The sequence below is a fragment of the Aphelocoma coerulescens genome, chromosome 1 (assembly GCF_041296385.1).
Source record: "Aphelocoma coerulescens isolate FSJ_1873_10779 chromosome 1, UR_Acoe_1.0, whole genome shotgun sequence".
In the NCBI taxonomy this organism is placed as follows: Eukaryota; Metazoa; Chordata; class Aves; order Passeriformes; family Corvidae; genus Aphelocoma; species Aphelocoma coerulescens.
In genome coordinates, this window is record NC_091013.1 from 50,290,478 (window position 1) to 50,312,612 (window position 22,135).

The 22,135-nt window shown below is 35.2% G+C and overlaps 1 protein-coding gene across 12 annotated transcripts in view; it reads left to right on the top strand.

The window, feature by feature from the left end:
- MYCBP2 (MYC binding protein 2) overlaps positions 1-22,135 on the top strand; it is a 175,435-nt gene that overhangs the window by 103,077 nt on the left and 50,223 nt on the right. For 7 of the 12 annotated variants that reach the window (XM_069008634.1, XM_069008629.1, XM_069008659.1 and 4 more), the window contains 10 exons: positions 953-1,040; positions 3,189-3,241; positions 3,930-4,102; positions 4,342-4,486; positions 6,306-6,518; positions 8,960-9,015; positions 9,470-9,585; positions 11,627-11,724; positions 15,722-15,838; positions 16,621-16,761. In XM_069008634.1, coding sequence (XP_068864735.1) covers positions 953-1,040; positions 3,189-3,241; positions 3,930-4,102; positions 4,342-4,486; positions 6,306-6,518; positions 8,960-9,015; positions 9,470-9,585; positions 11,627-11,724; positions 15,722-15,838; positions 16,621-16,761 — 1,200 coding nt within the window. The remainder of the gene's footprint in view (positions 1-952; positions 1,041-3,188; positions 3,242-3,929; positions 4,103-4,341; positions 4,487-6,305; positions 6,519-8,959; positions 9,016-9,469; positions 9,586-11,626; positions 11,725-15,721; positions 15,839-16,620; positions 16,762-22,135) is intronic. The other 5 variants (XM_069008625.1, XM_069008674.1, XM_069008646.1 and 2 more) reach the window with 2 other exon arrangements.

Genomic DNA, 22,135 nt, shown 5'->3' on the forward strand with positions numbered 1-22,135 from the left:
TTTCAGTGATTAGCATTTTACTGTCACTACCAATTGAGTACGTACTTGCATTATTTTTTCAGTGCTCACTTACACCAGAACTCTCAGACTCCTTGGAAATGCTGTGCACATTTAGGCAACCTCAGATTTTACCCAGCGGTCTCCTCATTTTGCCTTTAAGGACATGAGTTGTTTCCACCGCTCTTTATTGCAAAGGGAAGATGAAATTTCTTGTCCTTGACCCAATGCTTTCTTTTGGCTTATTTTAAGAGATTACTGAAAACACTTAATATGTTTTATAATAAACCCCAAAAACGAGTCTTCCCTTATCCTGGGAGTCTTTGGGCCTGTCACTTCATGTGGACTTCACAAGGTCTGCATCTTGCTTACACTACAGCCCTCACAGAAGATTTATCTCGTCTTATTCCTGGATTTTGCTCAAGCTAAATCATGTCTTCAAGTTTTCAGAATGTCAAGTTCTTTGGAATTTCTTTCCATATCAGGTAGAAAACATACTGTAAGATTATTAGCTATGGTGGTCTCACTGACTTTCAGCAAAACCAGATTTATAATTCCTACATATCTAATTAGTCTGTTTTTGAATAAAAATAACTTTTGCTTAACCAAAAAAAAAAATCCCATGTAGATTGACATGTCCTTAATTTTCTTTAAAGCATTTACAAACAAAGCTGCTGGCATGTTTTGAACACTCAGTGCTAAAACATGCTAGCCAATACCTTAAGTCTATCATCTAAGGAAAAGTTTTCAGTAATTGTTTTGAAACGTACCTTTTTATTCTAAAAAGTTTGGTACACTGTCCTATGTCACAGCAAAACATAGCAGTAGCTGTATGACAAGAAATACATTGCTGAGAAGCTTTACACTGGGACGCACAGTATTTCTTAAAATAAACGTTGGCAGGAAAACATTTTCTGAGATACTAATTTTGTTTTAAATTTTTTTAAATTTGAAGGGTATTATTCAGCTGGAGAAAGAACTAGCAAATTTAGGAGGATCGTGTGCAGCAGCTTTGATGAAGAAAGATTTAGCACTTCCTATTGGTAAGAACATACTTTGTTATTTCATCATTGTCCATGGTTTCTGAATTAATAGTACATTTAAAGCTTATTGTTGCTTTTAACTAGAGATAATACAAAATTGTTTCTTCAAACTGAATGAATCGAACAAGATAATTAGGTTGGTGGTATTTTCTGCTTACACTTTTCCCTTTGTGTGCGTATGGGGAGGAGGGAGACCTGGTCATTTAAATTTGAATGAACTCACCCCATCCACACGTAGTTTCTCAGTGTATGAACTGAGTCCCACAGTTTCTTTGCAGTACTTCATAAATGTGCAGGTATTATCTTTGTATTTCTCTTTCACTGTTTTTTTCTCCCCTCACTCCACACCTCGCTGAGAAAAAAAATTCCTGCAGCATTAAATTGCAGAATTTGAAATTGCTGGTTTAAAATTGAAAGTGACCATTGCATCTGTAGACCTTATAGCTAAAAATATTTCTATTATAGCTTTTTTTACAATTAGAAATTATATACTTTTACAGCAGGTGCAGCAAATAAAGGTTTATAGTAACCCAGTTGCAATTTTAAAAGTAAGGAAAAAAGAGTTTATGAAAATTAATGGGTATGGAGATGGAATTAGAACTTCTAATGATGCAGCCATATTATGTGTAATATAATTTCTCTTAAATAGCATCAGTATATAGCAAAAACAGGCTCATAATATATAATAGGATACTTTTTGATGGTTTTAATTTAGGAGCACAAATGAGAGCTTGGATATTGTTACACTGTAAGCATAGATTAATGAGCAGAAGAGCACTGATCAGTGTGGAGTTATAATCACAAAACCTACTTTGTATTTTTTAACCCAATATTTTGCTTGTGTCTTTGGATTGTGTACAAATTTCTTACTTTATGTTGTAAGGAGGCACCTCAGTTGCACTGGTAGGTCTGTATTTCACTCTCCAAAGTACAGGCAATTCTGCAGGTTAAATAGTGCCCTTGTCTGTTATCCCTCAAACTCCTTAGTTTTGTCGACTTCCACAACACCCCTTTATCTTGCTGTTCCTCTATGCAACAACAACAAAAAGATGAAATTGAAAACCTTCTAACTTAATCTCCCATATTTTATAATGCCTTGTACTTCTCTCTAGGGAGCTTTTTTTGCTTGTTCTGCTTAAATGCCTAAAATAAGAAGGGAAAGTAGGTGACACATAGATTGACTTTATGCTATCAATGGAAATTTGAAATAAAATACGCAGTTAAGTTACCTTCTTTGAGAGTTACACCCAAATACTGTAAGAATTACTGCATTCAAAAGGTTGTTCTTCTTGCCAGTTGAAGACTTAAATTTAAGATACTTCTTCCTGAGAGAGATCTGGTCTATGAACAAGATCGGACTTAAACAGCAGTGTGACATTTGTTGATGTATTTAATATTATTGCCTTCTTAACTGTATCAGATTGGTGGATTTCTGAGGGCCATTTTTAGATGTCTTTATTTCTTTGAATTTTAAAAATGCCTTGGGACTTGATTTTTCTTACTTCTCTTTCTTCTGTCCAGTAGAATTGCCTAATGTGTTTTTAAAAGAGAGTAGAAAAATGGTAACCTTATCTATTCTACTCTTCTGTTAAAAGACTTTGTAAAAGTATTTGGCAATTCTGGTCACCTTGGAATCAGACTTTTGAGTTGTATTTGTGAGAAAGAAATATTGCATAATAATATGTATTTGAGCTTTGTGTTTTAGGAGGAATCATGATTTACAAAATTGTACAGAGTTTATCAGGTTTTCAAATAATTTTACAAAGGGAAGCTCTAAAAAGAGAGCAGCTGTTGCATACTTATAGGTACTGCTTCCCAGAAACCATCTTGACCTCCCAAAATCTTTCTGAAAGTATCTAGCCACATCCAAAAACTTGCCATACATACTGTCTTGGAGATAAGAAAATAAGCACCAAATTTTTGTTCTATGTAACTTACATTGTTCGTTTGTGTGTGCACTGAACTACACAGTACTGCATGTTTACTATGTTATTTGAAAATACTAATATTTCAGCTGCTGATTGAACAGTATGACACATCATTATGCAAACTTGAAATTTGTAATACAAAAGGCTTTGCAAAACAGAATTGAATTTCATGTTCTACAATATCTAGATAAGTGTCAATATAACTGTTACATTTTTCCAGCAGGTAGTGAGTTTGAAGAGGATCTTGAGATACTTGAAGAGGCTGCCTTACAGGTATGCTGCAATGTACTTAAGCACATAATTGCATTGAAACATTTTCACTGCTACAGAAGAAAATAATTTGTAAGGTTTTTATAATAGAATGGAATCCAGCTTGTTGTGAAACAGTTTAAGAAAATCATGCAGAATTTTAGTATTTACATTAAATCATATTTTATAATGAATGTGCTTGGAAAAAAATGCATATAATGTCATATAGAACGTTAGATGACCAAGTATTTCAAATATCTGTTTGGCTGAAATTGCACTATTTAGCAAGTTTTAAATGTTACCAAAATCAGTCTTTTACACGTCCTTGTAAATAAAGAAATAAAATCACTTTTTCAGCTGAGCAGTGATGTTAATCAAGTCCCAAATAATGTGATAGCAGTTGTTCTGGCTTGCTGATGGCCTTTTGTTGAGTGCAATGGGAGCTAATGCTGAATTTCCCTCAACTCAAGGTCGTTTAACCTCTTTTGGCATAAATTATTGTTTAATAGACTGAGATGACTTTTTTTAAAGCTTTTATCAGGGTAAAGTTTATTCTTCTCCTTGAATGGTTTTCAGTGCCCAGAATGCCTGTACCAATTGTGTCATGTTTTGGGAAAGTGTCAACATATTACTGAACAGCTGTTCTATGTCTCTTTTATTTACCCCCAACCTCTGCCGCACCCCCCCCCCCCCCCCCCCAAAAAAAAAAAAGGTGTGCAAATCTCACTCAGGCATTCTTGGGAAAGGCTTGGCACTATCTCACTCACCAACCATTTTGGAAGCTCTCGAAGGAAGTCTTCCACTGCAGGTCCAAAGCAACGAGCAGTCGTTTCTGGAGGATTTCATTGCTTGTGTGCCAGGATCAAGTGGTGGACGACTCGCAAGGTAAAACTGCACTGTTGCTTGTCTATCTAACTAGCTATACAACTGTCATTGTTATTTTAACTACTAGTCAAATAAAACTATTTGGCTATATTGTTTCCATTAATACATTAGTTAAAAACGTGTACGCATTCAGATGTTCTGTGTCCGTTCTTAGCTCTGTGTCACATTTGTACAGAGTAAGAATTTGTCTTTTGGGGGTTGCAAGGGGTTTTAATGTTTGGTGGTTTTCTTTGCTGTAGGTGGCTTCAGCCAGATTCATATGCTGATCCTCAAAAAACATCATTGATATTGAATAAGGATGACATTCGATGTGGTTGGCCAACTGTTATTACAGTACAAACAAAAGACCAGTATGGGGATGTTGTTCATGTTCCTAATATGAAGGTAATTATTGTAATCTTGTCTGTTCTGCTCCATCTTGCTGTCTTTTAGTTCTTACTTGTAGGTATTCCACAGAATACTCTTGTATAGGACAGGAAGTGGCGTTCATAAATTCATTGTAGTCAGACTTTCTTACCTCTAAATCCACAAAACTACCAAATTCTGTATTATGCCAGCACTATTTCATGCAATTCATAACTTGTCTGTGATGAACTACACATGTGTAGTTGCATAAATAATCAATCGTAAGTGAGGTTTGATGGTAATGATGTGTTAAGGTGACAAGAATCCATTTTTTAATTTGTAAGCCAGGAAAGAGTATTATAAACCATAGACTTTGTGATGGAAAAAAAGAATCAGTAGCACATTGATGGACCACCTTATAGTTACTTTACTTTAGACTAGAACAATACTCTTCCCTTTTCTGTTTCTAATTCTTGGAAGTTCCTGTAGTCCTTGCAATTAATAACTGGCAAGGACTGGTGCTCCTGTGTTTGCCTTCAGCCTCTTCAGTTAGCCACTGTTTTTCAGTACTGGAAAGGTGGTGTTCTTGACAGCCTCAGGTAGAGTTAGAAGAACTTTGCACATTTTGGGGTAAAACCTATGTGGGATGTATAAAAATGGACTGCCTGATTTGAAGTAGTAAAGCAATGCAAACAAAACAAACACAAAATGGTTGTAACCTAATAAATTAGGTTACTTCTGTTTTTTAAAGCCCACTACTGCTGTGGAGTAGTTGGTTTTGTTCAAGCCCAAATGTAGATTAAATACCTTTTACAAAGGCATGATTCCTGTGATAAAAGCTCTCAAATCTATTCTTTGTATATGATGTAATAGTTGACAGTTTTCTTACAGTGAGCTGTAAACCTAATAATGAACAGCAGTTCTACAACAGTAACACAAGAATCAGCTTAGTCACAAACACTGCTTGAGTGAAAGTTGTATGTGTGATTACTGACTTAAATTAATGACAGAACATGTAGAAAACTCTTAGTGATTTTACCCTATCGATCTGGAAAAGGATATGTCAAAATATTATCAAAATTATTGCTGTTTTATTATTTAATTACTGTTCACAAATGTATTAAAGTGACAAAAATCTTAATTCAATTTATCATTCTTCTGGACTTATTCAGTGTGCAATGCAGTGATGTAACTTTTGGTAAATTAAGTCAAATTTTGATAAAACGGTGTGTGAAAACTGCCATATTTAAACATCTGCACTTTATTGCAGATTTAGGATGAGTGACACATAAGCTTATTTTCCAGGTAGTCAGTCTGTCAGAAAATTGTGTGCAGCTGTTACCTGCACTAATGGGAGATCCGTGGTACCTCTGGAGGAAAAAGTCAGTTAAAGCATTCATTGAAGAGCACAATATAAACGTACAGTGCTGGTGTGAGGTGACAGAGCCAGCCAGGATCCAGTCTGGCCGTTGCTGATCCAGATGTAGTGGCAATGATGATTCACTCTGAAATCTGTGCACTCACTTGGAAGGCTCTCTTTCTACTTCATTGCACTTTTCTGTTGTGGGAAAGCTTCCCTAGCCATACCAGACTGTTCGCAGCTTCCCAGGGAGTGCTCTGGGACTGGCAGAACTACAGCCTGTGCTGATGGTGTGCCGAGTCAGCAGGGTGCTTCTGCCCTGTAGATCTTTCCAAGATGCTGTGCTTGGCTTGGCAGATTTAGTGTAGATACATTGGGTTTTGGCACAGCTGGATTTACAATACTCTAAGCACTTTGTCACTGTACTGCACCAAATTTAAAAGAATGTGTGTGTGTTTTCTCACTAAATCGTGTTCCCTCTTCCACATCTTATTACAGGTAGAAGTCAAAGCTATCCCTGTTTCTCAGAAAAAAACATCTTTGCAACAAGAACAAGTTAAAAAAGTGCAGCGGATACCTGGGAGTCCTGCAACAGCTGTTTCCCCCAGCAGTGATATGACCTTTGGAGGACTTCCTTCACCAAAGCTTGATTCATCCTACGAGCCAATGATAGTAAAAGAAGCTCGGTATATTGCTATTACAATGATGAAGGTAAGTTACTGCAATTTTACCAATATAACTATAGAATTCAGCATTCAAAGTGTGTAAAGGTATGCAATAGAGAAGGAAAAATGTATATTTACTTTTGGTCACAATCTGAAAATATGTTCAATGCAAATTACTTTGATTATGTATTAGTTCAGCAGTAAACTAAATACATCAAAAGGGCCAATTGCTTAAACTCTAAAGCAGTTAGACTGGATTAGCATAAAAAAGAAAAGTTGTCTTTGATTAGACAGATAAACGATTTAGTCTGAGTCACTCAGGAGAAATAAAAACAGATACTGAAATGGTGAAGGGAAAGTCAAACCAGTATATTTATATGGAGTGGTACAGTGAATACGTATTTAAAACTAGAACAGGTGAACATAGGAAAAGATAAGAGCTCAGTATAGTAAAAAAGGTCATAGAAATTATTTATATATCAGTGCATATGTATTAAGCAGCATCTGATGAAATGAGCCGCTGTTAAATGGATCAGATCAGACACTTTTCCAGGAGCAGTTTTTAAAGAAGTGAAAACTGAGCAGCTAGTATTGATTAGATTGAGTATATTATAGCACATGTAATAAATTTACATATGTGTACCATACTGACCCAGTTAAGAAATGTGACATGATGTGTACAGCTAACAGTTGCACAGCTTAATGAGAGAGGGATTAGCCAGGAGGGTACAGAAGGATAATACTTAGTAGTATAATCAGTATGGATTTGTTGAGGGGGGGCAGAACCAGCAAACTAGCATCTTTTAGAGGACACAGGGTTTTTTTGCAAAGGGTAATGCAGCAGTAACTGTGTGTAAATAGTGCAGCTAGGTACTGAGTAGTGTCTTAAAAGATCAATGAAAGAACTATTAAATCAATGTGGTGTACAACAAATGGTTTAAGCACTGCTAAATCATGTGCATATCAAGGTGTGATTTTGGCTTTATTTGGGCTACTGCAAACATTGCTTCTTGCTTTGCTGCTGCTTGCTTCTTTTAAAAGTGACTTGAGGGGAGGCAGAAATACACTATTGATTCCAAGTTAGGACTTAGATGATGTTTCTGATAGCCACTGTCCACAGATACCTGCTGCTTCTTTTCCAGTGATAGGTGTCAAATCTGCTCACATCACTCTTGAGTGGTATATCTTGTAATGCATGAGATGCTCTGGGGTAGATGATGGTGGTGCAAGTGTAAGGTGTTCAAAAACTCTTTTGTAGATTTGATGGAGTGAGGAATGCTTAATATCAGCTAGCTAATATTTTATTTATTTATTAGCTAATATTTAGCTAATAATCATTTTTTAATTGAAATGAGGCTATGAGAAAATGAAAACGGATTCATTTAAAATCTTCTTAGTAAATAATAACAGTATGAATCTTCATAAAGATAAAAGTAAAAAGACACCAAGGTTAAATTAAAACAGCATCTCTCTTGTTGAAACATGCTTGATTTCCATATTTAGCGCTTTTCCAGAGAATCTTCCCAAGGCTCCTTTCAAGTTAAGTCCTTTCCACCCAAAACTTTATGAATTCAAGACATTGTAAATATTCTGTTCTATTTCCCTGCCTGCATTATTAAGAACACTCATTTCAGTGTAAAATGAAAATGTCCCCTGATATTTTCATTTTATACAGGCCCACACATTGTATCAATACAAACATCCCAATAGGATTATAAAGTCTAGTTTCTCACTTCATAAAAATATATATAATAAATTATGACATGTTTGGGGGACTGATACCCAAAACCTATATCCTTATATAGGGACCCAAAATGGCTGATCTTCATTTATGTTCAAATGTTCTTATCACCTTTTGTTGGTTTTGACTTAACAGGGGAATCTGGTAACTCAGCAACTATTGCAGCCCAGAGAGATTCTTGCTGAGGGACTTTGTGCACTTCTAGGACTACACCTGCTTACTTACAGGGCTTTTCAGAGCAGTGATTTCACAAGACACTATGGAAGTGAACCAGGCCTTTTTTGTAGTCAAAATCAATGGAAGTATCACCTCAGTGTTGAGGGAATTTCGTCTTCACTTGGAGTTTAAAGCAAAAGGATCTGAAATTTCATTGATAAATCCCCTTGGCTGGTTTGCAGGTTTGACCTGCAAAATACTTGCTTTCTTATCTTCACATGGTCTTCAGTGCACTGCCTGGATTCAGAAGGGTTTTGTACAAGTCAGATTTGAAGAGATTCAAAGACTTAACAAGGGTTTTTTTAGCAGTAGCAATCTTTCTTATCTAAATAATGGCTCTTTACTGAGACAATGAAGATACTCTTTCATGTGTGTATGTATATTTCTGTGTTTTGAAACTTTTTTCTGATTCCCTGATCAGTGTTTCTGGGGTGTGTAAAGTTAGATTGATGTGCTCTTTGAGAGAATGCTCTGCTTTCCTTTATTCAAGACAGTGGTATAATTGATAACTGTATTTAATCTGTTTATAGGCATATGAAAATTATTCTTTTGAAGAGCTACGCTTTGCTTCACCAACACCAAAGAGGTAAACATTAAAAAATTTCTTTTGGATAGGGACTTAAATTAATGTGTCCTGACACTTCTACTTACACCCAGACTCCCAAGTGTGACTGACAGGTAATTATGTTGGAAGGTAGAAACACAGAAGTCAATTATTATGTTTTCTTACAGGTAGCAATTTTATTTAAAATCTTTTTTTTCTTAATTATTCGAATGTTGTTTCCTTATTTGTATTAGCTACTCTCCGAATGTGTTCTTTTATCACTTGCTATAAATAAATGTGGCATAGAGGATTATATTTTCATAGTAAATAATAGGAGGCTAGTGCATTGGAAAGGGAAAAATTGTATTTAGATGATCTGCTAGAAAAAGAGTAGTTTCCAAACTAAACATTATACTAATCATTTTATATATAACATACATGATGTCCAAGAAGGCAGTAACTGTTTAATGATTTTAATTGTTTTGTTTATGCCTAGACCCAGTGAAAACATGTTGATCAGAGTCAATAATGACGGTACATACTGTGCAAACTGGACTCCTGGAGCTGTTGGTCTCTATACCATTCATGTTACTATAGATGGCATTGAAATAGGTACTTAATTTTCACTATATTTAAGCATAAATTTATATTATATCCACTTTGTATACTGACACATTTACGTCTTGGTGCTCGTAAGATTTAATGTTACGGTTCATAGCAAAACTTAGCAGCCAAGTTTTCCTTCAGAAGCTTTCTAGCTAAACACTCTTCTTTTTCAGAAGAAAAAAACACTGCAGATAGTCTCACATGGAAATGGGATTATATATTGCAAATCGTGTATTTATAATGTTGTTAGACTATCAGATTAACAGCCTCTCCTATTCTCAACTCTGTGTTGAAAGAAGAATGTCTTGTTGCAGCTGAGAGTGACAGAGAAGTATAGTTAAAGGGGAAAAAAACTCAGCCCAACACTGAAGAACCTAAGGAAAGGTGAAATTGCTCCTGATGATGCTGGAATATCTACTGTCATTTATTCTGGAAAATTGAGAAGATGTGGTCTTAATGAGACTCTACCTGAACTCTTAATTATTTGTACTAATTTTTAAATGCTTGCGGTTCATTTCTTGCTGGAAATCTTTTAGTTATCATGCCAGTCTTGGGGGACTGCAATATGAGATACTATAGCGTGTGGTGGAAAGAGTGCCCTTCCAAAAAGCACTCTGTATCTTGAATGCTCTCATGTTAGCCTTACTGGTGATATGGTGAAGATGGTAGTAGAAACACTGAAAGTGTTGTAGCTGGACCCACATCAGGTAAGAGGGTTTGTGTGAGTTCACGAGCACCAGCAGTTCCTCTTTCCCAATACTGTCCAGCACCTTTAGTAAACAACACGTAGTGAAACTCGTAAGTACAAGTACACGTCATTCACATAGAAATGGAGTGGGATTTAATTTTGTGTTAACTACAGAAGATAAGATGTATAAAATATTATTAATGGTTATCTCAGTTCCTCAAACTGGAACATTTGCCGTCATAGGAGCCTGCAGTGCACTCCGTTGTATTTTTTTCCCAGTGCAATCTCTGGAGCAAACTTTACACTGTAGTTTAAATCAGCTGCTATTATATTTTTAAACAGGTTCTACCATCCTCAGTCATTGCATAGGGTAAACTTAGAAATTATAAATATAACTGTTAACCTTCATTTTTAAACAGGCATGAGTATATTCCAATACTTACCTATGCCATTTTTCTGCAATGGAACTTTCTGGCTCAGTCATTATATTAGACTGTGACCTCTGAAGCTTTCATGTACCTGTACTTGACCCATAATTCATCAATTTTTGACTGCTTAAGTATTGGTAATAGTTTCTCTTTGTTTCAAGCCTTTTATGATCTTGTTGCTTGTAGATTCCTTCTGTTACTGCTGTGCTTGTTCAAACGGATGTTAGTGAAACAAACAGGTTTATTGCTAGGTCTGGATGCTTCTTTTCAAGATGTTGTTCTTCAGAGGGTCACTCTGTAAAATGAAACAGTGTTTGCTGGGGCAATTTCAAGGTTATTACTCAGGGTTATATTCATCTATTACTTAAATTTTTGTGTCTTTCTTCACATGTATTTTTCTTCACAAACAAGAATATCACTTTTCAGTGCCTTCAGATTTTATAGCAGCACTGGTAATTAAAGATGCCAATTTTTTACCTTATAGGCCTTTTTTGGTTGTATAACATGGCTTTTCAGGTTCTTATTAACTGTCTCTATGTAATGCATAAGCAACTGCCTCTCCAGAAGCTTTCACTTGCACCTCTCAAACATTAGACTCTGTGTTGACCATTCCTTGAAACTTAACCCTATGTTACAGTTACACTGTTAGGATACAAAATTGCCTGGTAGTGCTTTGTACATACACTGTGACAGATATCTAATAACAGCATGAAACTACATCTCTGTAGATTTCCACGTATGAAAATAGTAATGTTCAAAAATTAATACTTTGCACCATGAAGCAACTGCAAGTGTTGATTTTGGCAGACAGATAAATAAGTCGTTACTTTGTTTACTCTGAGTTGTAGCACGGATAAACTGTAGTTACTGTTTAACTGAAATATCCCCTTATATGTTTTTTTTTTTAAACTTAGTCTTTGTTTGCTTATAGATGCTGGACTAGAAGTGAAAGTAAAAGATCCTCCAAAAGGAATGATACCTCCTGGAACCCAACTTATTAAACCAAAAGCAGAGCCTCAGCCAAACAAGGTTTGGAGAACTGAAAAAAACCCCAAAACAGATATAGTTATGTTTGGGTGGGATTTTGTTAACTGTTTAATATATATTTTATCATATAGTAGTGCTGCAGGCTTAAGGATATTTGCAGATCACTTTAACGTGCTGAATGGGATGAAACGAATAGGCTCGATAAAATGAAACAATTTTGTTTTCTTTCTGTAACAGAAAACTGTTAGAAGCTCTACAGAAACTGCCTTTACCTTGACTTGTCACACAAACATTGCACAGCTATTATTAAAGTCACAGACAAAATTTTGCACTATTATTAGTTCTTTTTCTTTGTATATTGTACTCCGAAATTAATTGTGCACAAAATTTTACAAATATTATGGTTTTTTTGTCATAAGCATTTTCAGTCAATGTAAAATCCATAACCAGTTTCTTTAGTGCTATTTTCCTTCCTTAGAATGGCATGATTGTTTTTTAAAGGTATCCTTTCTGTAGCTTTTGGCATCCCCATTTCACCTTAGCATTCCACCCTGAAGGACTAAAGTAGACACAGTAAAGCAAGTAAGCTGAAATGGGTAGCAGTGGCATAAGGAAAATGCCCAGATGAGGGAGCTACCTTGCACTTCCACTTAGATGCAAAGGAAGGGATATCAAATGAGGTGTTGAATTTTTTTTTTGTGGAATAAACATGTATTAAAGATGTGCATACTGATTTTTTTTTTTCCTAGATTTCAGGGTAATCTAGAGACAGTAACTTTTTTGTATAGTTTCCCAGTCTTTAAACTGCATCCAACATCTGCTTCTAGCACTAAAAAGATTCTTTTTCCCTGCAGCCATGCCTCAAAATAAAAGTAATAAATGTGCTTTTAGTTTCAGTGCAACATTTTATCCCCCACTTGGTCTCTCTTTTATTTTCTTCCCAAGAAGCTTCTTTTAGACTTTCTCCCTTCTCTCAGAAGGAAGACTTGCCGGTTAGTTCATTATCTTAATTAGGACTCCCAATTCCTACTGAGGGAGATTTATCTTGTGCAAGTTAATGATACCTTTACCCAAGCTGATCGTCATATGTGTTGTTTTGCTCTTCCCAAGTTGAGAGAATGAGTTGGTATGAGATAAATTACTAAACAGAAGTTCTGTTTTTCTTTTCAATTATTACAGTAGAAATTGGGGTGACTTGTTCATATGTAATAACGCTGTGTTGTTAAGGAACAGTCTTCATGACAGTTAAAAGTACTTGACCAAAGTCAGTCCTCTGGTGTTCTGAGATGTTATGTAGTGTTTAATCCTCTCCCTGTGTTATTCTACTTGCATGTCTCATTTCTTGTTCCAAGTTGTCGTTTCTTTGAAAAAGGAGCCATCTTTGTCCCATACACAGTGTCTGTAGAACCTGCTGAAAAATTAAACTAGACCTTTCATGGTAAATCATTTAATCAGTCATCTTTCTTCTGTGTCATAATAAATCACATAACAAATCAGGATAATTCTTTGTGTATCAACAGCAGTATTGTAAGTAATATAGGAAGGTAATAATTGTACTGTGCTCCATGTTTCTGAAGTTAAGAATGCAGATTAGACATGTATCACTCAGAGACAGTCCAATATACCAAATCGTGTTTTGCTTAGAAAAAGGGCCTAGTTGAGCTCTAAATGCTTCTTCATCATCTTTGTCAGAAATCTCAGATAGTTATAACCAAAGGACACTAACAGTGCATTCTCAGTGGTTCTCAACTAGAAACACCAAAGTATTTTCATTGAGGCACTGGAACATTCCAGTTTTGTAGCCAAACCTTACTTGAATTGCAAGTTGAAAATGGGTACTGTGTTATGATTTTATATGTGTATTCTTCATTTTCTGGTACTTGAAGTCAGGTGAAAAATCTGAAGGAGACTGTGATAGTCATCTGTGATAGTGAGCCTGGGGTATTTGACCCATAAGAATTGCTGCCTCTGTATTAGCTGCAAAGCTTAAATTAACTAACTTGTGGGAAACTTCATTCCACATCCTATTGAGGAGAACATTATTCTTCAAGCTATGTAATGTAGCTTGAAATGTATGTAGGGTAGTTGGAACAAACTAGAAGAAAATGGTCCTAATTTGTCTGAATTTGAAGGTGCTACCAGAATGATTGGTCATAAACATGTTTTGATGGTTTCTACTGTCCTGACACAACAAGTAGTTAGCATTGATTGTAAAAACAAAAAACAACCACCAAACCCAAAAGCTCTAGGCTGGGGGTGTTTTTTTCATCCCTTTGTAGAAGGTCAACCTCCTTGTTAAGATTGCTTTATCCTATACAGCACCCCTTTGTGTTGTGTGAGGTGTACCTCTTTGCAGATTTGTCAGATCAGAAAGCACAGCAACACAGGTCTTGAAAACTGCTGTGTCAGTGTAGGGGTCATGTACATCCTAATTGCTAAGCTCTTCTGCCATAGTCACTTCTTTAGTTGGAATCCAGTTTGTGTATATTCCATGGAAGAACTGCCTAGAGAGGTGTTGCAGGACAGAGTTAAAAAACCTTGGTGCTATACAGAAATATTCCAAATAAAGAGGTGCTATATCAGAAAGAAGACACAGATAATAAAGTTTTTCATCATGGTCAGAAATCAGCATAAGAGAACTCTTAATCTGTTTTTTATTGTATTATCTGTCAGTGGATCTGATCCTTAAGCAATTTCTAGTTATAGGTTGAGGTGTTTTATTAACTAGTTGGGTTAGCTGTTCCAAAAGGGAAAAAGACTCTTTCCCGGCTTGTGCATACTCAAAATCTTGAATGTGAGTTTTTCCTCTAAATTAAGGTTTTTAATAAAAGTTCTAGCAAACTGCCAAAATGATTTTCTAAAGTAATATGATTCAAGGACCCATAATTTGCAAGACTTTGTTTTTGACTTGTCTGTGTTTAGAATGCTGTCAGCAGTGATTCAGCTTTATGCTTGTACAATGACCTTGAAAGTCTTAGTTTTGTCTTTTGCAAGAATGTAAGTATTATGAGTAAGAGGACTGCAAATAACCAAAACCTTGCACATTTTGGAGTAATTTATATGTGAAGTCCTTTACATGCTTCTGGTTTTGGGGTTTTGTTGGTTTTGTATTTTTTTTTTTTTTAAATTAACCTCAGAGTAAATACCATTTCTTAAATAATTTCTTTAAGGAAAAAAGATTAATGCACTTAGCTGTTACCTTTCATTCTGTATCACTGAGTTTATTCCTTACATATCATTCTGTGCTTTATGTTAAGTTACAGATGAAATCCATACTTCCATTGATACTTTTATCACTTTTACCTATGGAGTTTGAAAATAACCTTCCAAGAAAATGGTTTTATACCTTATGCATAGAATGTATGCATCTCTGGTTTTAAGAGACTAATAGGATTGGTTCTGTATGGGGCAGGTGCCTGTTAATGTTTGAATAGTAAAAAAAATGATAGTGAATAACAAGTGGGAGATTTTGGGGTGCTGTAGTAAGTCCAATAAATAGCAATGAGCCTCTCCTCTAACCCTCCTGTGAACAAAAGAGAAACTTTTGAAATAGCTGTTTGAAAGATAAAGAAGTAGAAAGATCATTTTATTTTAAAATGGCTAGTTAAACTCTTTAGCTAAGGAAAATATCCAAATTTTGGTCAAAAAGCTGACTAAAGAGAATACTACAGTAGCACAACTGAGAAATGGTAATCCCAGGCTGATCAGTTAGGAGAAGTAATAAATTTGAAAATGCAAATCTGGTGAAATTTTCAGCAGTGAATAAAATGTGTGTGTTAAAAAAATCAGAAGCTTGTTAGCAGAAATATTTCCAAGTCAATGCATGCTTACATTGTTTTTTTGGAACATTACAGTTTTATTGATTATAGTAAAAAAGTGAAGTTACACAGCAGCCATGGGAAACTAGCAACAAACTGTAACTCTTAAGACTGCTGTCTTGTCACTGGCATTTCAGAATCTGTTAAACCTATTTCTTTTTACTCTAAAAGCTCTGTTCCAATTTTTTTTCTTCCTTACTGTCTTTCTTTGCTTCTCTTAGGTTCGCAAATTTGTGGCCAAGGACAGTGCAGGGCTTCGTATCCGTAGCCACCCTTCCCTTCAGAGTGAGCAGATAGGCATAGTGAAAGTCAATGGATCCATCACTTTCATTGACGAGGTAATCAATAAGACATTTCTGTTGAAAATTGGGCTAAGATGTAAAGGTAACTCATGCAAATAATGGGGTTTTTTCCATGTTTAGATGTTGACATATACACCTTAAGACCATAAATTGCAAAAATCGAAATTTACTAATTTAGTTTTTCAAGCTGTCATTTCATTTTAATTTACTTACTTCCAAACCTCTGTAACAAACATTTGAGACTGATACAAGGAAAGAAAATTCCTTGAGTTCATCTTACAATACTACCTCTTTAAGATGTAGCTTTTTACTACTTACTATTTCAACTCTGCACAAAAATTCAGATGTAGATGTTCTTTTCATTACATCTTTCACTTACAGATCTGAAAGATCACTACTAGTGTGTTAGACTACTATGCATGTATTTTTCTTAAAATATAACTTCATATATAAGGAATATTTTTGCAATTTACTAAGTCATACCAGCAAAAAAAAAAAAGGGAAAAATGGGAAGTGGGGAATTTATGAAGCTTATCAAGGCTTGACTTTCTTTCCTCTTTTATTTCAAAGCAATTCTTATTACTGCATGATCCGATTTAAATTTATCTTCACACCTTGACTTATAAAAAGATAAGCTTCCCATTGCTTTGGAATTCTGATTTTGTCAATATTCCTCTTTACCTCTACTTACATTGTATCAGCATTGTGAGGAGCATTGCTTCTTTGCTGCTGTTGTCTGCCTGAATTCTGTTAATCCTTGCTAGCTACAGAACAGTTACAGGAGGGCATGGCTCGTTCTTGTTGCTTGTTTCCCATAGATCCACAATGATGATGGTGTTTGGCTGAGGCTGAACGATGAAACAATAAAGAAGTATGTTCCTAACATGAATGGTTACACTGAAGCCTGGTGTCTGTCTTTTAACCAACATCTTGGCAAGAGCCTTCTGGTACCTGTTGACGTAAGTAAAAGGTGCCTTTGAAAAATATCCAAAAGTACACTCTATCCTCATTACAAGACTTTCTTTAATTAAGGCTGCAAAAAGTCCTGAGGTAAACAATATTTTGATTATCAAAGACATTATACATGTTTGCATTTTGGAGGGCTGTTGTGTAATGAGGGTGGAGTGTAGAAAGGTACGAGGCTTTTTATGTTGAAGCATCTTCTCCTAGAAGAGAAACAAGTACAGGGACTGCTATAACAAAACCAGAATAATATTAGATTGTGGTCTGCACCAGGTTCTTATGCTGGATAGCATTGTCTGTGAAGTGGTCCACTGGTGCCATGATTTCAGAAGAGGCTTCCAGCTGTCAGAATCAATGTAACTGATGCATTTTAAAAAAAACAACCAACCAAGCAAGCAAAATGTTCTTTAGGCTCTGAGTTTTGTGGATGTTTTTTGTGAGTTTTACACCTGAATCCTTAAGTTACCACTTCATTAACCTATCAAAGAATCCCAGAGCTTCAAGACAAATGTTGAATTTATAGTAAGAGTAAACATAATTTATTTGAGTAACTTTAATGGTGATCATTATCACGATGGTTTAAAGGTTACGCCTTTTCTGGAAACCAGATGCACTTTTCTGAAAAATTTAAAAGACAAAAAGGGAAAACTGTAGTAGCCAAACCAGTGTTTCTCAAAAGATTCATGAAAGTGCAGGCCTTTCTGGCTCGTCTGTTTTCATGCATTCCCCAAAGTGGACAGTGCCTTGTTTTCTTCTGGGCAGTATGTGAGAATCAGATCTAATTGCAAGTACTGCTATTTAGGTTTGATTTGTCATCTTACCTGAGTGAACTGCTGCTGCAGTTGAAGCTAGTTGAGAAATATTTCATTAAATTAAACACCTGCAACCAGTAATATCATGCTGTTCATGTTTTTTGGTTATAGAAGAAATGAGATATTCCCAGTTCCAGTGAAATCAGGCTATTTGCTAGTAGATAAATCTGGAAATTCATAATTCCCTGTGGCTGGTCAGACAAACACTGTTCTGTGATGTGAATAGGTCTTCTTGTCTACAAATAATCTGTTGATATATTTCTATTTGTAGATTTCTTTCAATAGAATCCTTGTTTGGGAAATTATTTTAATTTTGCATTTGGGAAGCAAATTATTTCTGTACTCAGAAATCAGTCACCCAAATATGCCTGTCATCATAGTGTTTTTCTAGTCTGTTGTAGAATATATGAAAGCACGGAAAAAAACAAGCTTTGTTTAAAGTCTTGCCTGTATTTTTTGCCTTAGAAAATTGGTAGCCATTAGAAAATTGCTATATTATACTTCCATAAAATATTAGTATTTCTGTGAAGTAGTTGAATTTTACCAGTTCACCTATGATAAAAGTGAATTCATCTTGACCAAGTAATTAACTTCAGTAAATATTGTATGTTTAGATGGGTTATAGTCTGCTAGATTTTTCTTAGTTGTATGGTTTTTTGGTTTGTTTTTTTTCAGTTTAGCTATCTTCAGTACTTTTTTTCTTGTTGAAGGGAATATTTTTCAACTCAGCAGTTTTCTGTGGTTAGCAAGAACTTACTGGTTGGCATATTTCATACAGCTCTGGTATACGTGTAGTTCTAGGGAAGAGCATACGCTGTGCTCCCTGAGAGAATCCTGAAAAGAACTGTCTGCTGTGAATAACTGAACATTCAGTGTTGATAATACAATTTTGAGAATTCAGACTTCATTTGAAAAAAGAGGCCAGGTACAATCAAATGTGAAAAACAATATTCAGTTTTCAAACATTTCATTCTCTGTGTCTGTAGAGTTCAGACAAAAGATTCTGTCTTGGTTTTGGGTCTTTTTAAATACTCTTGTGAATTAGTTTTGTTATCTTTTAAGACTACTAGGAGCTGTTAGATATGCTTAATTTTCTTCTAGGTAGCCAGTCGCACGTCTTGACTGACACAAGTTAGAAGTCACATGCTTTCTTAGCTTCCACTCTGTAAGCAGCAGGCAACATAGCAAAAGGCTTACAAAAGCAACTGTTACAACAATGAACAATGCAGAAATGTGCAAGAGATGTGTTTTGAGCTACTTTCAGAAAAGTTTCCCTGCAGAGCTCTCATTTTCAGATTTTTAAGAGGACTTAGCATGTCCTGAAGCTATTTGATTTCATTATGACAATGTGTGAACAATAAGATTTGTTTGATTCATATTAATAGAAGAGGAAAAAAACCAGTTCTCTGACCTTTTATTTCTTAAAGGTGACAAAACGTAAGTCAAGGTTCAGAGGGTGACTTTTGAATGCCTTAAGTCTTTACAGCATGCTAGTCTAGCATATACTGCTTTCTTACTAGATACTTTCTTTGCACAGACACTGCTTTCTTGGTAGGAAGTTTTAAAATCTTTTTTATGGTGATTTTTAAGTTGAAAATATTTCAAATTATACATTTTTTTTTCTCTCTGAATTGTCAAAAAAAAAAAGGCTGTGTTTTTAAGCTGTCAAATTTGATCAATGCAGTCTTCTAGAGATGAATGAGTTATGTGGAAAAGGATGTTCAATTAATAAATGCTAAAGTTTTGTTAGATTAAATTGTGATATAATTCATATCTGCTTGATCCTGTTGATTTGGGTAGCTGAATGACACGATGAGTAGAATGTGGTAAAAAAATTGTTCATGTGCAAGATTTTTTGGAGCCAAACTGTTCAACCAGTTTTGGCTTAAAAGGAAGACTGGAGAAATTCTCTTGTGTGACTGAAAATGCAAAGGGAAAGTCAAATGCCTGAGTTAGGCCATGTGTTCCCTGTTCAAATAGATGTCACATTATTTCTACTGGACTCCATTTTTATTCTACTCTGTCATCTCCAATTACATTGCTTTGTCATGTTTAAATGCACAGGCTTTTTATAATCAATCCTTTAAGTAAATAAAATTTCTCAGTACATTTTGGAAAATATGTAAACAGTGCGGTTTTTAAAAAAAGTTTTAATTATTCTGCTTCTTCACTATATTATGGAACAGTGAACAAATGAAAAACAGTAGAGGTTCTCAGCAGTGTTAATTGTGACCTCTTCATCTTGATGTATATATTGTATCTGCTTTTTATGTATATTTATTAGCACTAACTACATATTTTATGCTAAAGCAAACACTGAGTACTGTGGATCTCATAAATGCACTTTTTATATTTTTATGAAAGATATATTTAAAGATAAATGATCATAGGATGCCAGAGATCCGTGGTAGTTACCGGTGTTCTATTTATTTGAGCTGTGGTCATTTACCTTCTTAGAAGATCTTCAGCTCTTCTTTTGTTGCTCTTGTCCTTTCACAAGGAACTGCTTTGCAGCCCCTGTTCTGAAATTGTGCATCCAATCCATTGTAGGTAATATAATTATGAGATTGTGAATTTAATAGATTGTGCTTTTGGATAAGCCATTTCCATCTCTAGTAGTTATTTTTCCTTCTGTCATACGGCGTTTAAGTATCTGTTTTTGAAAAAATGCCTGTAAAGTTCCTTATGCAGACAGTTATGTATTCATGCTTACACACGGTACCTATGATACAAAACAGTGCACACTAGGAAGAAATAGAAATTAATCTTGGTCAAGCTCTGGAACTTGTCTTTTAAAAAATCACATTCTAAGTATGTTCTCGTTACTTCATTTTAGATGTAAAACTTTATAAGAAAGAATATTGTACCCAGCTACAATACTACATTCCCCAGCCACCAAAGCTAGTCAAGGATTGAGAAAGTGCAAGTTTTTCAAACCATTGTTGCAATGGAAGAAAGAATCAAAATTAATGTGGGGGCTCCAGTGTTTGATCGCAGAACCTCAGAAAGCTGAATGTTCTGTGGAAGCACTGAAGGACATTGACAAAAGAGTCCTACCGTGGCTTTAAGCATTATGGAAAGCAGTTGGAGAGTAAAACCATGTTGGATAAAATGTCAAGATGGCTGTTTAAGATCAGATTTAGTTTTGAAAAAATAATAACTGAGACTTTAAATACTTCCTAATGGTCTGATGATTTTTTGTGGCAAAATAAATTAAATTTTTTTTTAAATCTCTGAAACTTAAAATTTATTGGGAAAAGTATGAATTTCTAAAATTAGCTTTAGGTCTTGAGAGATAAAGTCTTGAAGGAAAGCATTGACTAAATCTGCAGATGGTAGCATAAGGACTAAGTACAAAGCTTCTATCTAGTAATTTCTCCAGAATTGAAAACTTAGTTCTCAAATAGATGCCTGATCTATTCATCTAAACTGGTGTGCAGTATTGTAATAGCCAGGAAGTTCTCAAGCTCCCAGAGCAAAGGAGAGCTTCTAGTTTGATCTTCTTGGTGTTTCTAAGCCAGCATGGCCCCACTTACTGCTGTTAGTTTCCCCTGTTTGTTTTACACATAGAGCTCTATGATGTAGAAAAATAGATCTTTGAAATGATACCTAAATATTTTAGGTATGGATCATCCATGTTTCTCAGTGGAAATCCATCAGAGAAAAGGAGATAGGCTGCAAAGTAATATAATCAGATAGTTTAAGTAGGTTGGATGCCTAGGAAGTACACTCATTAGGCAAATGTAGACTTTTTTATAGTTCCATAGTTTCATGCCAAATTGATAAGCTTTTACTTTGCTAATCTTCCTGTCTAACACCCTCCCCACCTTCCCCAGTGCCCTGGAGCATATATCACTTAGTGCATTGCTACCTCCTTCAATTCTGGGTGAAGGTTCTCAATTCTAAAGAAATGCTGGTGTTTTGAGAATTTCCCTCTCTTTGTCAAAATGGCAGACAATTTGTATTACTGAAACTTGATGTTTGCAAGCAGTACATAGTAGATTATTTGCTTCTATCATGTGATAAGAGCTTGGATTTGCTAACACGTTAGTGCTTTTTCAAGGAATACAGATGAGGCATGCCGAGGGTGTTTTGTACTTGTTTCTGCCTGAAAGGATTTACTGCCTTAGCTATTGTTAAATTTTAATGTGGCTGCTGAGCAGGGATTTCATTTGGTTCCCATAGCAGGATGGGATAGGGAATTAGATTTTGATACTTCTATTCATATAGATGAAACGGGTGCTTTGTCAAAGGGATTCCATCATAAATACAATTATTAGTATTGGTATATATGTACACTATTATTTCATTTGACAGGAGCGGTGAAAATTTCTTTGCAATGAGTACAAACTAGCTTATGGAGAAAAGATTGCTTCTTTTTCATGTTTCCCAGTGATTAAGATATCAAGATCTCTGTTTTGTGGGAGGAAAAATGAAACAGAATAGCGGTGCTTATTTCTGTAGTGTGGGCAATTGGTTATAAAATTAGTGATGTCTCTCTGGCAGCTGTGTTTGGTTTATGATTATTCTTAACAAACTAGTAAATGCATTTATGTTT